The sequence below is a fragment of the Nannospalax galili genome, unplaced genomic scaffold (genome assembly GCF_000622305.1).
Source record: "Nannospalax galili isolate Female #2095 unplaced genomic scaffold, S.galili_v1.0 scaffold450, whole genome shotgun sequence".
NCBI classification, from domain to species: domain Eukaryota; kingdom Metazoa; phylum Chordata; class Mammalia; order Rodentia; family Spalacidae; genus Nannospalax; species Nannospalax galili.
Window position 1 is genome coordinate 3,496,657 of NW_008329134.1, and position 17,155 is coordinate 3,513,811.

Sequence of the window (17,155 nt, forward strand, 5' to 3'; positions counted from 1 at the left end):
AAGACATCTCCTTATAGGTAAGATTAAAAAAAAAAAAGTGTTTTTCTTAAAAAGGGTTGTAAGAGTTGTAGAATGGATGAAGTACGTAGATAAGGAACCCAAACTAGAACCAATCTCTTGCCAGGATGGAAGGGTGGCTGATGAAGAGAGATGGGGGAGACTGGAGCAGGGAGAGGGTTGAGAAAGAGGGAGAGAGAATGAAAAGGAGACTGTTAGGAGGTCAAAGGCAAACTACTGTCATGGAAGTTAGAAGAAAAAAGTTCTCTGAAGGTGCAGTTTGGTTGCATCACCATAGAAAAATCAGGCCATGGTAAGAAAGGTGGTAAGTGAACTGCAACAACACGGTATGACAGAAGAGTGGAACCCAGATTGAGGGAGACAAAAACTATTTCTGAGCAAGTAGCAAGACAATAGAGAAAAGGGATTGCAGATCATGTGTTTCCAGGTTGGAAGGAGATCTGTCCACAGGGAAAGCTCCACAGAGGAGAACCTGAAGAGAGAAAGCACAGAGGGTATCTTCAGGAGAACAAAGAGGATGGGGTCCACCTTCAAGTTTGGGAACCTCTTCCTCATACACCACAGATAAGGTAAACACTAAGCACAATGGTGGTGTGGAGATGAAGGTACAGGAAACACTGGGAGAGGCTATCAATTTTATTAGAAAAACTAGAAGCAAGGCTATCTGCAGAATGTAAAAGAGGAATTACAGCTGCTAATTCCTTGGAGTGGCCAAAAACCCTAGGCCAGTGTTCAGCAGACTTGGTGAGATGGGGCAAGTTGGAGTCCTTTGAAGTTATGGAAGCCATTGGACTGAGTGCAAGCAGAACTCAGAAACAGATCACAGTCATGTAGCACTTGATGGCAGGGATACACAGCAGGAAGTGTGATGAAGGCCGTTCTGTTGTGCCACACATCACATTGCAGAGTGTACTTACCTAAACCTGGGTGGTGTGGTCACTGTATACCTCATCTGTCATGTGTGACAGCCACCATAAACTGTTGACTATGCAGGATCTGTAGTCAACTTAAATTTGATTTTGTTCAGATCAAAAAGCTAAACCTGAGTATTTAGGTAATGCTTAGACTAAGGACTTGGAGTTAGTCTTTCTTCAATGCTCTGAATTTCAATGATAATTCATGATGTGGTTACTTAGAAAAATGCCTAACTGTACAGGACAAATAGAAACCTCAAGGGAAGCTGTTTCTGGAAAGAACGTTTTTTTTTTTTTTTCAAACTTCCTTCAACCAATTTGAACTACAGAATTACTGGTGAACATTCAGCAATTTAAGGACAAAGGCTAACACATCATTTATAAGAGAGAGCAAGCCTAGTTTGGGCAATAAGTTTTTCTAATTCAACACATTGATAACAGGGTTATTCCAATTTTTTCAGACATATTCTTAAAATATTATTTATTAAAATGAGGTTTGGGATTTCAACTTGAGATAATACTATAATCATAACAATGATAACATGGGATTAGAAAAAGTAGTCCACTTTAGAAGTACTTGAGTTACTCAAAACACACTTTTTATGTTCATGTAAAGACCAAAATATTAGGGTGAGAATTGGAGAAATTTATGAGTTATTCACTTAGCACATCTTTAAGTACCATAACTATCTTCATCTAACATAGCCAATAGTGCAAGGCTATAGGGAATTGCTTCCTTTATATGGACACAAATAATTTACGTGAAACCATTACACATACTTGGTGATTATTTTATTACCATATATTATTGTTTACATTTTCTTTGATAATTAGGATATTATAAGCCTTACTTTAACAAAACTCTATGCATGGCATATGTGAGCAGTAACAGTTTGAAAGGATAGCAAAAAGCTATGAAAACCTAAAATCTATTAATACTGAAACATGCTAGTTTGTACAGCAATGATGACAGGTTCATAATACATCAAAGCACTGGTGAATCCTCAGGTATGTAAGAACGACCAGGAAAGAAGAGCTCAACTCAGACACATGCACATTATTAGATGTGCATCTCACCTGGAAATAAGTCCCTCAATATAGTAGTACATTAATCAATCCTTCTGTTTGGCACTTAGCAATATAGACAAAGGTGGATTTGGTTTAATGCGATTTTATTTTATTTTTTTAGATATTTCAGTTATTTTATATAGACAAAAAATACAATATTGCTTTTAAAACTTGCAGTTTTATAAGTGTGTAATTAAATGCCATCATAGTCACAATTATAAAACATTTTTTAACTGAACAATTCATTTGGAAACATGTGGAAATGACTAACAAAAATGGTTTAAGGAAGACTTAGTGAAAAGTTTAAATGTAAAACTGCAATCCAGAATGTCAGTCTAAATCTTTATGATAGCTCATGCTGGAGACAAATTATGAAATGTTTTAGACAAAATTTCAACACTTAATCCTAAAGAATCAAAATTTTGAGTGAAAATGAATAGAAATGAGAGATCTTTTTTACATACAGTAATTTTCTAAAAACAAAAAAATAAAGAATATTGTATTTTAATATTACAATGTGGGATCTCATCAGATTTTTATATAACATATGAAAAACAAGCAGGTCCATGTCCTTCACACATAACATCTGAATAAACAACAAACACAATCACAGACAGCAGTCCTATTTTTCCTTTAAGCCAATTAAGAACATTAAATCTGGTAGTGATGGATCTGCCATATTGGTGGTAAAGGTTATACCATAAAAACAACTTAATGTATGGAGGCAAATGATGTTTATTTTTTCTTAATACCAAATTAAAATCAGCTCAATTCATTGTTTGATTTCTTAACAAGATACACTAATAAAGATGCATATATGTGCATATATGAGGTATGGACTAAAATGAAAAATTAAAATTATTTTACAGATAATTTTGTTCATTACATTTATATAATGTGCCATTCATTAATTCATTGCAGTACTTTGCACCACGCATTGCGCCTTCAATCTTAACACTCCTCAAATATGAGAAAAACAAATAGCTTCCACTATTTTAAAAAGTGAAATTTATAAAGTCAATATAACAGAAAGGATTGTACAGAGCCAAGAGCGATTTTAAAAGCAATTATATACAATGAAATGAGTGCTTTGCTTCACTAAAAGCTAGACCAAATTCTTCTCACTGCAGTTTAATAAATGTAGCTGGATTTAACAGCAGGTTTTCATACTGTGATATTTGCTATCACTGTAGAGATTTCAGTGACAGTAAACCTTGGCATTATCTCACTTCTGAGAAAACACTGTTAAAATGTAAGTGCTACTATCTTAATATTTATATAATAGTTTGGGCAACATTTTACTTTTAAATTTTTCAGTGTAAGGCACACAGCAACATTGAAATCTAGAAGCAACTCTATTACATAATAAATAATTATCTTTTGACATCATCATTTGTCCTTTACCTGAAGAAATTCAGTGAGTAGTGTAGCAAAAACATGCCTGAATTAATAAAAATGACTGGGTTTAGGAAACACAAGTAATATTTGTGTGCAGAAAGAATATTAATTTAAAAAAAGATAAAGAATATTTTATATAAAATATACACCCGACTGTGTTACATGTAGAAAAAAATGTGAGGCACTTAGATTAACAGTGCAGAAAGGAACATTGCAATTATCTTCTTACAAAAAGCACCAAACCATTTATTTTAACATCTGAGATAAAAGCAGAGGCTAAAAATATAGGGAAAACAGTCAGTCTTGTAACTTTGTATTTGGTATACTGGTATATGCAACATTAATTGGATATATTATATTATAGCCAAAATTTCAAAACTCTAAGTACTTCACTTTTTCTGGCAGAAATCATTGCACAGAGAAAGTTCTCCATAATGCGAACCTTGTGGTGCTGGACAACATAAACATGCTACGTCTTCCCACGCTCCCACGGAGTTCCTGCTCTACCTATTGTTTCATAAGTAATGGTAATAATATTTCTAAACCCCTTTTCTAAATACAAAGATTAAAATTTGGTTTAGAATGAATGCAGATGCCTAACATTAATAGTCTCAGTGTCCTGTGACCCTTCATGAATGAATTTGATCCAAGAATCAGGGTGAACACTGGGCTTAGGCTACAGGAATCCACTGGGTGTGAGGTCAGGAAATGACCTGGCTTCTGCTGGATGATGCAAAGGCTGAAGATGTGCAGCAGTCTGAGTGTGACTAACAGTGCTTAATTCTACCGGGTAAGTTTCATTTAGAAGTCCTTCATTCTGAAACTAAAAACAAAAATCACAAAGCAAATTAGGATCTTACTAATGTCTTAAACTACACAAAAGCAACTTAAAAATACACATTTTAAATCTTAGGTCTGCATGTTGTTCAGCTTAATTCCTTTAGTGCTGCTGAATATCAAACCTTTTATCAGTGAAGGTATACTGAGACTCCATCATGTACTAGGCTCATTTATAAAATTTGATTTTCCTGGGACTGGAGAGATGGCTTGGTGGTCAAGAACACTGGATGCTCTTGTAGAGGACCTGGATTTGGTTCTCAGCACCCATGTGGTGGCTAACAACTATCTGTAACTTCAATTCCAAAGGATCAGACACCCTCTTCTGGCTTCCACAGGCATTGCATGCACAGGTACATTTACATACATATAGGCAAAACACTCATACACATAAAATAAAAATAAATAAAAAATTTAAATTTGATTTTTCCCATTAGTTTTACAGGAAATTGTGAAGATGGTACAGAAAGTACTACAGCTGTCTTCACACTGCTTGGGCCAGACTGGAACTGATGGATGGGTCACAGCGATGGCCAGGACAGTGTTAGATACTCTGTGTCGCCTGTGGGTTTGCTCTATCCTGACTTCATCTCAATTAAGTACTTGACATCACTGAACTGATACATCCAGAATTTCCTCACTCCATTAGAGATGCCAAGACTTTCCCCAGAATGGCCAGTTTTAGTTTCTAAAGTTTTCTTGATATTCCTACAATACTATATTATAGGCAGAATTTCCTTAACCAATTTCTTACTTGTAATATGCTTTTAATGAATGAATACCAATAAAAGCATTGCTCCAATTACAGAATCAGGCTACCAAATAAAAATGTTCTATTGTCTTCTTACACTAAAACCAGTCTGTTTTTTCAGAACTGCTATTTTATAAAAACAAAAGACATGTAGTTCTATACAGTTTATAGATTACAGAATCTTTATACAGTAGTATATAGTTAATGAAAGTTATGGACACGTGGAAGCTTTCAAAAAATAAAATTATAAAATAATTCCTTTAGTTTCTTCAAATAAAATCATTTTATTCCATTCCTTTTATTTTTCAGTGTTGGGCAATCCAGTGCAGGGCCTTTTACAATGTAGTCAAGTGATCAGCACTGCCCTAGACTTTCTGTACTTTTTATTTTCTAAGATTTCCAGGTTGTCTTTAAACTTGCTCTCTGGCTCAGCAAGTCTTGAACTTGTGATTCTCCTGCCTCACTCTCCCATATCTGGGATTATAGGCCAAAATTACCACACCAAGTTTAAAAATCCATTTTTTTAAAAAAGATTGTCTATTATATCTATTCAGTGTGTGCACATGCACACCAGTGCACTCACACACAAACACTTGCCTCATGTATGGAGGTCAGAAGACAACATACAAGAGTGGGTTCTCTCCTTGTACCAGGTGGGTCCTGAGTTTTGAACCCAGGTTAATCAGGCTTACAGCAAGTACCTTTATCCACTAAGCCTTCTCATTTTTCTTAAGTCCAGTAATATTAGTCTTTAGGAAACAAGTCAATGATTACATTGAAGATACCCCAAAATATATATTCGATGTAAAATAAATGTTAAATATTTTCTGTGTGGCAATTCTGTCTTCAAATGGGAAATCATACTATTCTGGTTTTAAATAAATTTTTCTCTCATGTACAATGCAGATCAGCTCTTTTTTAACAAACAAACAAACAAAAACAAAAACAAAAAAAACAAACGAAAACCAAAAAACTGTAAGCCGGGTGTGGTGGCACACTCCTTTAATCCCAGCACTTGGGAGGCAGAGGGAGGAGGATCTCTGTGAGTTCAAGGCCAGTCTGGTCTACATAGTGAGTTCCAGGCCAGCTGGGGCTACAGGGAGACCTTGTCTCAAAAAGACCCCCCCCCCAAAAAAAAAAACAGACCAAAACAAACCAAACAAACCAAACCAAACCAAAAACCTACAGTGAGTACTGCTGTCTCACATGAACAAAACATGAGCCATGTTCACAGCTTTACTTTTTCTAGGGGTCACATTAAGAAGTTTATAAAAAGAGGTCAGGCAGTCCCAGCACTTGAGAGACTAAAGTAGGAATATTTCAATTCTGAGGCCAGCATGGGCTTAGTGAGTTCCAGGCCAACCTGGGCTACAGAGTAAGCCCTGTTCCCAACTACAAAAGGGATAAAAAGAAACAAGCTAAATTAATTCTAATAAGATATTTTATTTAAGCTAATAAAGATAAACAGATCATTTTGACATGAAATCAATTTTAAAAGTTGAGACATTTTATATTCATTTTCAACCTAACTCTTAAGACCCAGTACACATTCTTACTTTGGTACATCTCAATTTGGACAAGCTACATTTTAAGTACTTAACAGCCTCTGTTACTAATAGCTATGCTGAGACTCTATAGGTCTGGAAAATTATTGTTATTATAAACTAAGAAGCAATATAAAGGTGAGGGGATTGTAAAGAACTGATGCAGTACTGATGGAACCATCCTTTCACAATGAAATTTGGTGTAACTAACTTCTACAGTCATTCAAGAGGAAAATGCTCTGTGATAATGTAATAAAATGTTTTTAAAAATTTTGTTACTTTTTATTGTCACATAATTATTCATATTTACAGGTTACAATGTCTACTCTGCTCTGTACCTCTGAGAAATCAACTCCACACACGAGTGTGATAAGCAGTATTTCTTTCTTTGCCTGGCTTCTTTCACTAATAAAATGTCCTCTAGTTACATTCCTCTTAAGCAAAGAGAATTTTGTACTTTTTATGTCTGAATGATATCCATGCTGTGAATAATCCATTTTCTTTATCTTGAATATCAAAACTGAATAGAATTGAAGGATATCAGGAATAATATTAGGAAAAATCTTCACATCATTCCCTCCTAAAAAGCTCACATACAGACAAACCAAATATATTAAGAAGCTAGAAGAAGCCACTAAAGATTCAACTCACACTTTAAAACTACTATATTCAAAACAGTAAAAAGAGGCCAAGAGATTTAATTTTAGTTTTACAAACTTAACTCCACTGTATTTTAAAATGAGGTACATATGTTCTAACAAAAAAGTATTAATCCAAGCATGCTATATTCCTGAGTTGCAACAGAAGCAACTGTTAAAATTATGTTAACATTAACTTATTTTTAAATGAATTAAATATTTACCATTTGTAGTATCTTTAAGTATATTATAAAGAAGTTAATTATGTGATATAAATGTTAGTTTTTTTTTAATTTTTAATTTTATTTTGTGTGTATACGTGTATTGCCTGCATGTAGGTAAGTGGACTCATGTCGTGCAACACCCATGGAGGACAGAAGAGGCCGTCAGATCCCCTGGAACTGGAGTTACAGACGGTTGTTAGCTGCCATGTGGGTGCTGGGATTTTAACCTGGGTCTTCTGCAAGAACAGTCAGTGTTCTTAACTGCTGAGCCATCTCTCCAGTCCCTAAATGTTAGTTTTTTTAAAAGACAAGGTCTCCCTGTATCCCCGCTAGCCTGGAACTATGTAGGCCAGGCTGGCTTTGATCTCAGAGAGATCCACCTGTCTCTGCCTCCTGAGTGCTGGGATTAAAGGCGTACTCCACCACACTCAACTCTTTAAATCTTTTTTTTTTTTTAAAGTTACTTGCTGCTGGAAGGGTTCTGATAATACATTAAACAACAGAACTATACAACCAATTCCAGTTCCATGATAGATAACATGGAGAAACATAAGCCTGGAAAAGCTCTAGAAAGCTCTTACCTTGTTTAGAAATGCCTGGTGGCCGGGAACTGTAGGACTGTACTGCATCTGATCCACGGGAGGGTGCTGAGGCTCTGGCTGGCACTGATACATGGACATGGCCCCAGCACAGTACATCTGAGGAGTTACCATGGTTGACTGTGGATTTAGTCCATGCTTTTGGTTTTCAGGAACTTGTAAACAAGTGACAAAATCTTTTATACTAGAATTAGTGGGGTATTGTAGGGATGGTTCAAAGTTCCCTACAGGAAAGTCCAATTGTACACACTTGGAATGTTGCGGTAGCATAGCCTGATTAGAGGGAACTAAGTCCTGTGTGTAAGGCATATCGATAAGGTCAGATTTGTAGGGGAACTCCTGATCAGCGGCATGTAAGTCTGGAAAGACATTATACTGCTTTAGCTCCTGCTGTGGACAACTGAAAGGCATGGATGGGTTAGAGTTCCAATTTGCAAACATACTGTTGACCTGCATGTGCTTCATCTTCTGACAAAGCTGTTGCTGGGGCTCCACCACCACTTCCTTTTGGTGGTGCTGTAGCTGCTGCTGTTCCAACTGTATGCGTTCCTGAAGCATACAGCTTGGATTGAGCGCCACAGACTGCTGCTGTTGGCAATCTGAATTCAGCAACGTCGACTTACTTAGAGAATCTTGGACGTACGTCAAGATGTCATCTGTTATGTCGATGTCTCTGAAGTCAACCTCCCCAGAAAAGTCAGTTCTAAAAAACTCCTCACTCTGCATGCATCTGATATCTTCAAAATCAATTCCTAGGTTTTTCATGATACTATACAATTCACTATTTTTATTTTCTGCAAAGAGCCCAGGGTGGCCTGCGGAAGGTGTGGGATTCATGTCTGGGGCACATCCAGCTTGCTCATGCTGCAACACATTGCTTCCTATTGGTGTGATGCTGTCTTGCCAACTGCTGCACTCAGTCATGGAGCTGTTGAAAAAATGGCTTTCTAAAGGTACAGAACCTGAAGCAGGACAGAGATAGATAGACTCGTCTTGTTGCATCATGGCATTTATGAGAGAACTGGGGTTCAGGGAATCGGTATTAGGAGCCAACTGGATGGGACAATCTTTTCCATTAGTGCTGCTTTTAGTCCTTATCGGTAAGGGATCCATGATGGGAGGGAAAGGGCTGGAGATCTCATACAACACAGCGTCGCCGGTTGCAAACATGAAGGGCAGCGTCAGGCTTCGCTTCTGTAAATGCTCCCTTCCTTCTTCGTCCCTAAAATTGTGTTCAAGAAAGTGCACGTTTGAGTGTTTTCTCATAAATCTACCAAGTAAGATTTTTTTTTTTTTTTTTTTTTTTTTTTTTTTTTTGCCTTTTTGAGATAGGGTCTCCCTGTAGCCCCAGCTGGCCTGGAACTCACAGAGATCCACCTGCTTCTGCCTCCCTACTGCTGGGATTAAAGGCATGTGCCACCATGCCTGGTTCAAGAAAGATATTTTTAAAACAAGAAAAAAAGTAAATAAAATAGACTGCAGCTGAGTTCGATAGCATGGAACATAGACTTATATTTTGGCCTAAATTAATCTCATTACTAGTGTTATGCAATTGGAGCTAAAATGTACAACGGGAAACACACATATATATATATGCATATATATGTAACTGGAAAAATAGAAAACTACATCTAAATTAAATAAATAATGAAACATAAATGAAATGGAAATCAAATGGATAATAAAAAATCAGTAAAGCAAACACTGGAGCCCAGAAGAGACTAATAAATTAGAGGTCTTCTATCTGTACCAACCAAGGGATAGAATGCAGAGTTGTATAGCGCACGTACACACACACACACACACACACACACACACACACACACACACACACCCATATACTTTGACGGGTTTATATGAACATTCATCATGCTCCTGGGTTGGATGATTTAGTGTTCTACAAGTGTAATTCTTCTCCAAATAATCTACATTTTCAAAATTCCGACAGATTGTTTTTGTTGTGAATTTATAACTTATTTCTAAAGTAAATTTGGAAATATGCAAGGAAAAGAAGAGCCAAGGCAATCACGAATGGGAACATTGAAAAGTGAACAAAATGAAGACATGCATTCACAAATCCAAACTGCTGATAAAGAGTATAATTAGGGGCTGGAGAGATGGCTCAAAGGTTAAGAGTACTGACTGCTCTTGCAGAGGACCCAGGTTCAGTTCCTAGCACCCACATGGTGGCTAACAACTGTCTGTAACTCCAGTTCCAGGGGATTCCACACCCTCTTCTGACCTCCACAGGCACTGCATGACACAGGAACATTTACATACACACAGGCAATACACTCATACACATAAAATAAAAATAAATAAACCCCCCAAAAAGTAATTAAGACAATGAAATGGCACACACAGACAACTAGAGCAAAAGAACTAGATCAGCAGAATCTAGAAACAGGGCCACAAAGTTCCTCTGAATTGGGGAAGATGGCTTCTCAATAATTGGTCTTTTTAATAAATAGACTGGTCAATTTGATATTCATAAATAAAGGGAAAAAAAATCAGTCATCATCTCTACCTTAAGCCATACCCAAAACCTCTTCTTTTTTTTTTTTTTTTTGGTCTTTTTGAGACAGGCTGTAGCCCCAGCTGGCCTGGAACTTACTATGTAGACCAGGCTGGACTTGAACTCAGAGAGATCTGCCTGCCTCTGCCTCCTGAGTGCTGGGACTAAAGGCATGCACCACCATGCCCGGCTAAAATGCACTTCTTAAAGTAAGAAAAATATTTCTGATGCAAATAATACATAAGACTTTCTAGAAACTTACAAAACACTAGGTATGCATAGAAAACAAAGCACATTATATTTTTTCTTTTATTTTAAATATACTTAGCTTTTTGTTTCCCCTTAAACTTAAGGGTAAAACTATACACTTGCTGCTCAGTGAATCTTGTCAATTTGGCTTTTCAAGCATCTCTCACTTTTGCCCTGCTCTTTCTATATGTATTATTTTGGCTTTTCAATTTTTAATCCAGGTTCAATTGCCTTAGGATTATTTTTAAATTTTCATGTAAGAGGATTTACTAAAACACAAAACGAGGAACATTGCAAGTCTTTGTGCTTACGTTAGTGGTCTTTGAGTTGCGATGATGTAATCTGGCCTTCCATTTTTATAAACCAAGCGTGCATTGGACTGGACCCACCTCCAGCCACTGTGTTTTGCAAGAAGCCTGAAAACTGTCATGCCACTTTCTCCAGTCTTAATCACTAAAATAAAATTTAGACATAAGGTTACCAACCTGAAATCAGTATTTTAAAGAAAATCCCTGGAATAAAGCCTCTCTTGGAGGGCTGAAGAGATGGCTCAGCAGTTACGAGCTCTACTACTCTTCCAGAGGATCTGAGTTCAACTCCCAGCAGTACATGGACAGCTCACCTCTCAAACCCAGCTCCAGTGTATCTGACACTCTCTTCTGGCCTTGGAATTCACCTGTACTGACCTCACATGTACATACACAGGTAAAAACACACATAAAATAAACCTTTAAAACAAAATGTCTTTCTGAGATATTTCTGGGTGAATTTAACACCTGTGTCTTGACGACACTTCTTTTTTAATTCGTTATTTTACTTTACATGTATGAGTGTTTTGCCTGCATGTATGTAAGTGCACCATGTGTGTGCAATGTCTGCAGAGGCCAGAAGAGGGTGTTAGGTCCTTTGGAACTGGAGTTACAGATGGTTATTAGCTGCCATGTGGGTGCTGGGAACCAAATCCAGGTCCCTTGCCAGAACAGCTAGTGCTCTAAACCACACCACTGAGTCATATCTCCAGCCCTCAGGACATCCTTTAAACATGGTAAACAAACTGAAGGGCATGGAAACAGTTCTCCAGAGTTGTTTCTTATTTCAGATGAAGTTTAACATGTAAAATGTTAGGAGGAATATTCAAGACCAGTCAGAAAATTTTGGCAACACAGGAAAAAAACTTAGCCTAGGAGAAAAGTAAAGATAAAAACTGTTTTCATTAAAAATAAAGAATACATTCAATATTTCATAATTTTATATTAACACATATTTATGAATTAATGATGCCATTAAAAATTTCTGAGCAAAACTTCACTGGCCAAAATGGTCCCTTTTATATTATACCACTATGTTGCTGTGTGGCAGCTATAGAACAATTAGGGAATAAAAAGTGAAACTGATTGGTTAAACTGGCATGATGCTATGCAATAGTTAATCTGGAGAGTTCTGTATAAATATGACCTTATGCGATGATTTGAAAATGTGCTAAAGGGCAGGTGAGAAGCCTCAGTGGGCAAAGGCACTCACCATCAAGCCTGACTAGACCCACACTGTAGGACAGAACTAACTCCACAAGTTGTCCTCTGACTGCCTTGTGTGCACTTTCAAGTGCGTACAGACACACACACACACACACACACACACACACACACACACAAACTTTTTGAGTATGTGCTATTGTCAGTTATGTTCATAAGAAATTCCAACTCACTGCGGATATGGGAGTCAGCACAGTAAAGCATATCAGCGGCATGAACAAACTGATACCCGGATCCTCTTGTGCAGAGCTCTACTTCCGTATAGCCTAGAATGAGCTGCCCTCTGTTTTAAAAGAATGAGTAATAGTTTAAAATAACCAAGACAAATTCAATGGTTCTATGCTATTTTCTACAATATAGTATACTTGACACTCAGAATTTCACATCAGTACATAGAAAAGCTAACTATATCTTTTATTCGTTTTTTTTTTTTTTTTTTTTTTTTTTTTTTGAGACAGGGTCTCCCTGTAGGCCTAGCTGTCTTTGAACAAAGCCATTAAAATTAGAATGGCCCACAATGAATCTGACAAAGTTAGCTATAAAGGTAAACAAATTATTTAATAAAAATATGGAGTGAATATATTCTAGTTTGGGGGATGGTATGTTTATGTCAAGTTGCCTCACTCTGTTCTCCTGTGTGAAAGAAGAAAAATCATTAACATGCTTTGATATGAAACCGTTAATTCCACTACTTCTTTTCAGATAGCTATGAAATTCCAAGAGCTAAAAATTAAGGAGCATTTGTACAAAATATATAATAAACCAACAGTAAATGTCCTAAGAAGACTCTCGCAAGGATTATAAAATATTATGAAATAATAAGATCACTTGTGAGAGTGATGGATTACTTCCCCTCGATAGATACGCTACAAGAAGAGAACGTAATAATGACTAACACAGAAGTAAAGAGTATTACAACCTAATGTGGCATTTCACTTAAGAGACCTGTAAAATAAAGTCCACACTGATGAAATGAAAGTGAGGAAGTTTCCCTTACTTGGCATCACAACCAAGAGGTGTGAAGTCCAGCTTGTGTTTGGTCCTGAAGATGAAGTTTTTGGTGCGGATTTCAAGTATGGACGGTGGCTGCAGAGGAGTAGCTATTGCAAACAGAGCCAGCTGTGGAGGAAGAGTCGTTCCATCCTTCCCTTTCTTGTTCTGCCCGTGAAGATACTTCAGTCTCCCTTGGAAATTCATTGCCTTAAAAATTTTTGTTAAAATTAACAGTGCAAACTAGCTTCATTTTCAAAGCTTCTGTCCACAGCTGTTTCTAAGGTTCTTGATATTGTAGGAAAGTTCCTAAAACTGAGAACTGATACTGTTTCCCACTCCATTCTCTACAGAAAGACCATTAAAAAGATGCCAAAAGGTAGAGAGGGGAGCATGGTGAAGGACTGCCAAGGGCTCCTTGTCTCTAGTGGTCAGAACAGGAGCATTTGGATCATTTCATGTCTTCAAATTGTCCTGACATTTTCACATCTCCTTGCTCACCAGGCAAACAATGTCTGTTTTAAATGACAGAGTGGTGATAAAGACACAAAGTACATACTGACTTTCAATCATGCACCAGCTAGCTATACCACATAATCATGGTAATCTTTCCTATAAAGACACAATATTACTAAAACACTAAAAAGAATATTACAAGATTGTACAAAGAATGCAGAGCTTGGGCTGGAAGATGGCTCAGCAGTTGAGAGCACAGACAGAGGTCCTGAATTCACTGCCTAGCACCCATGTTTTGAGGACTCACAACCACCTGTAACTTCTGCTCCAGGGGATCCAATGCCCTCTTCTGGCCTCAGTGGACACTGCCCTCAAATGCACAAGTCTACATTCAGATGTACACACACACACACACACACACACACACACACACACACACACACACACATATATAATTAAAAATACAAATAAAATCTTAACAAAAAAGAAGGTAGAATTCAAAGATAAAGAATAATTTTGGAGGACAGAGGAAACAAAGGCAATTTAAGCATGAGCATGATCACTTTGCTTGCTCCATGAGCCTAAAGGATGATTCTGACAGAATCTGATACCAGCACAAGGAGAAGAAACCTTTGGGCACACGAATTCCACCTAAGAAATACAAACTGATCTTGGGCACCAGCAATAAGACACATGTCTCAAAATATAACTTTGGGTCAGCAAAATAATTCTTTTATATATATTATTATTTTATTTTATGTGTCTGAGTGTATTGCTTTCATATATGTGAGTGTACCATGTCATGCAAAGCTGAGGTCAGGAGAGGGCATCAGATTCCCCTGGAACTGGAGTTAAGGATGGTTCGTAGCTGTCATTTGGGTGCTGAGAATTGAACCTTGGTCCTCTGCAAGAGCAGTCACTGCTCTTAAGCACTGAGCCATCTCTCCAGCTCCACAAACAATTCTTAGTGTCGACACAAAAGCGTAACTCGCACCTCAAAGGGGATAAAAGATAGTTTATTCTGGAGCCAAATATGAGTGACCTGGGAACATAGATTCAGGTTACCCTAAATTCCATGTTCCAACATGGTAACCGTTTCATTAAGTTTTGTAGAAACAGAACAAAGAATTACGTCATAGCTTAAGACACATTTCAAATACACTGGTGGATATATTCAGTAGGCAGGTTATGGCAAAGTGGAAGTCGGGGGTTGAGTCTCTAGGTCTCAGACTATTTGATGACAGTAGAAATAAATACACCAATGAAATTCACGGCTTAGTAACACTTAAATTAAAATCTAACTGCTTCAAATTCTGGATCATCCCCAAGTACCATAAGCAAGACCCTTTATATTCTATCCCTGTAGCTGCTGGGAGTAGGGAACAACTCTGTAGGAATGACTTTCTGGACTAATAACTTTTATTGACCCCAGGAAAACCATGTTCTTGGGTCTAGTGACCCCCTGGGTAGTTCCTCGGCAACCTCAGTTTAATACTCCACCCAAAAAGATAATGAATGAATGTATGAATGAATGAATGAATGAATGAGGGTATGCTTGAGAAGAAATATTGGAGCCCTGAAGCAGTGCACCCACTGAGAACTGGCGGTTGGGAGGAACTGCTGTATGTTGTATGTGAGATACTGGGGCTGAAAAGGATGGATGTTCAACTGAGCTAAGACGGGAGTCAAACTTAAACTTTGTACTTCCCCAAGGAGGCTGGAAAAATCTTTTGGAATAAAAATGTGAGTGTGGCCTGGAGTAGGGCCTGGCCCATGGGCACAGTTCTGACAGACATCTAGGGGAATGGGTATCCTCTGGGTTCAGGCCCACTCTTAAAAACTTATTTTGAGAGCCAGGCTTTTATTTTGTTCAGGGTAGTTGTAATACTGCTGTAATTAGTAACACCCACACACTGCTAAGTGGTTCCCTAGGGCTGTCCCATGTGGCTGCTCAGACTGTGCAGAGAAGCAGCACTCCTGTCAGACTGTAACTCCGCAATCAAGAACATAAGCATTTTATGTGTCACTTATTCCAGACACAGATAAGGCCACGGTTTTCCCATGTTGCTGGTATAAAACCCCTAAATGCTAGGTATCCTATTGAAAAAGGGCTAATTCTTTAACTTAAAATAAGGGGGGGGGGCTGGAGAGATGGCTCAGCGGTTAAGAGCACTGACTGCTCTTGCAGAGGACCCAGGTTCAATTCCCAGCACCCACATGGCAGCTACGAATCATCCTTAACTTCAGTTCCAGGGGAATCTGAAACCCTCTTCTGACCTCTGCGGCATTGCATGACACAGGTGCACTCACATACATGCAGGCAATACACTCATACACATAAAGTAAAAATAAAAGAAAATTTTAAAAAATCCTTTCAAAACAGTCAAAAGTAAAAGGTTCCATGTTAGTATGCCTCAATTTATATAACTCTAGCATAAAAGATAGAGTTTTGTGAATTATAGAAAGTAGTTAAAATCTGAATACTAATTTGTGTGTGTATATGCCCATGCTTGTGATGAGTATTTGTGTGCATGTATGCATATGTGCATGTACATGTGGAGGTTGGAGGACAACCTCTGGTGTCATTCCTCAGATACTTTCCAATGTTTGCTTGAGGACTCACTGACCAGTAACATCACTAAGTAGGCTATACTAGCTGACCAGTGAGCCTCAGAGACCAGCCTGCCTCTGCCTTCCATCTCACCATCAGTAGACTTAGATGCATGCACATTACCACACCAGGCATTTTACATGTGCTCTGGGGATTGAACAATGCAGGTCCTCATGCCTGAAAGCATGCGCTCTACCAAATGAGCCTCCTTACTAGTCCTGAAATACAACTTTTAAGTTTACTTTCTTTCATAAAATTAAGCAGTTTTCAGAAGATTGAACTCAAATATAATAGACTGGCTTGGATTTTGTTTATTTTCTATGCTCTAGTAGTAAACGCCAGTATTTTAAGATTTTGCACCTTACCAGAAAACCAGACGAATTATCCAGCAGACACCGTAGCCTGCTTATGAAGCACCGCTCCATCAAAGGAGAGTTTTCTGGAGGAAGCTGGTCTACATTACAATACATGGTTGGCTGTGGGAGGCCAAGAGCTTCTGCAGAAATGAAAACAGCACAAACTTCAGTTCTCATTTGCTGAAAAAGGGTTTGAATAGCTGAGTCAATTTTTAAACTGGAATCTGTATATTGAATTAGAAAATCAAAATAATTTGAACACTTACATCCCACAGAACTTTAATTTTGTTTGTATGTTTGATCTATCACTGTCAACTATTTCCACATTTTCTAACGTTTTTAACACTTTCACAGACTTCTGAAAATATGGCTTGCATCAAGAAAAGTTTTTCATGCTTGCCTATGCTAGTTTAACTTTTAATTGGGTACATTTCTGTAAGAATGGTTTACACGTA

At 37.6% G+C, this 17,155-nt stretch overlaps 1 protein-coding gene across 1 annotated transcript in view; it reads right to left on the reverse strand.

Annotated features, from left to right (window-relative positions):
• Nucleotides 1-1,843: 1,843 nt before the first annotated feature.
• Nucleotides 1,844-17,155, reverse strand: part of Ahr (aryl hydrocarbon receptor) — a 46,079-nt gene continuing 30,767 nt past the window's right edge. The window contains exons 6-11 of the mRNA XM_008832722.3: nt 16,710-16,840; nt 13,285-13,487; nt 12,461-12,570; nt 11,067-11,208; nt 7,974-9,213; nt 1,844-4,221 (exon numbers count right to left, since the gene is read on the reverse strand). Coding sequence (XP_008830944.2) covers nt 4,075-4,221; nt 7,974-9,213; nt 11,067-11,208; nt 12,461-12,570; nt 13,285-13,487; nt 16,710-16,840 — 1,973 coding nt within the window. The 3' untranslated portion in view covers nt 1,844-4,074. The remainder of the gene's footprint in view (nt 4,222-7,973; nt 9,214-11,066; nt 11,209-12,460; nt 12,571-13,284; nt 13,488-16,709; nt 16,841-17,155) is intronic.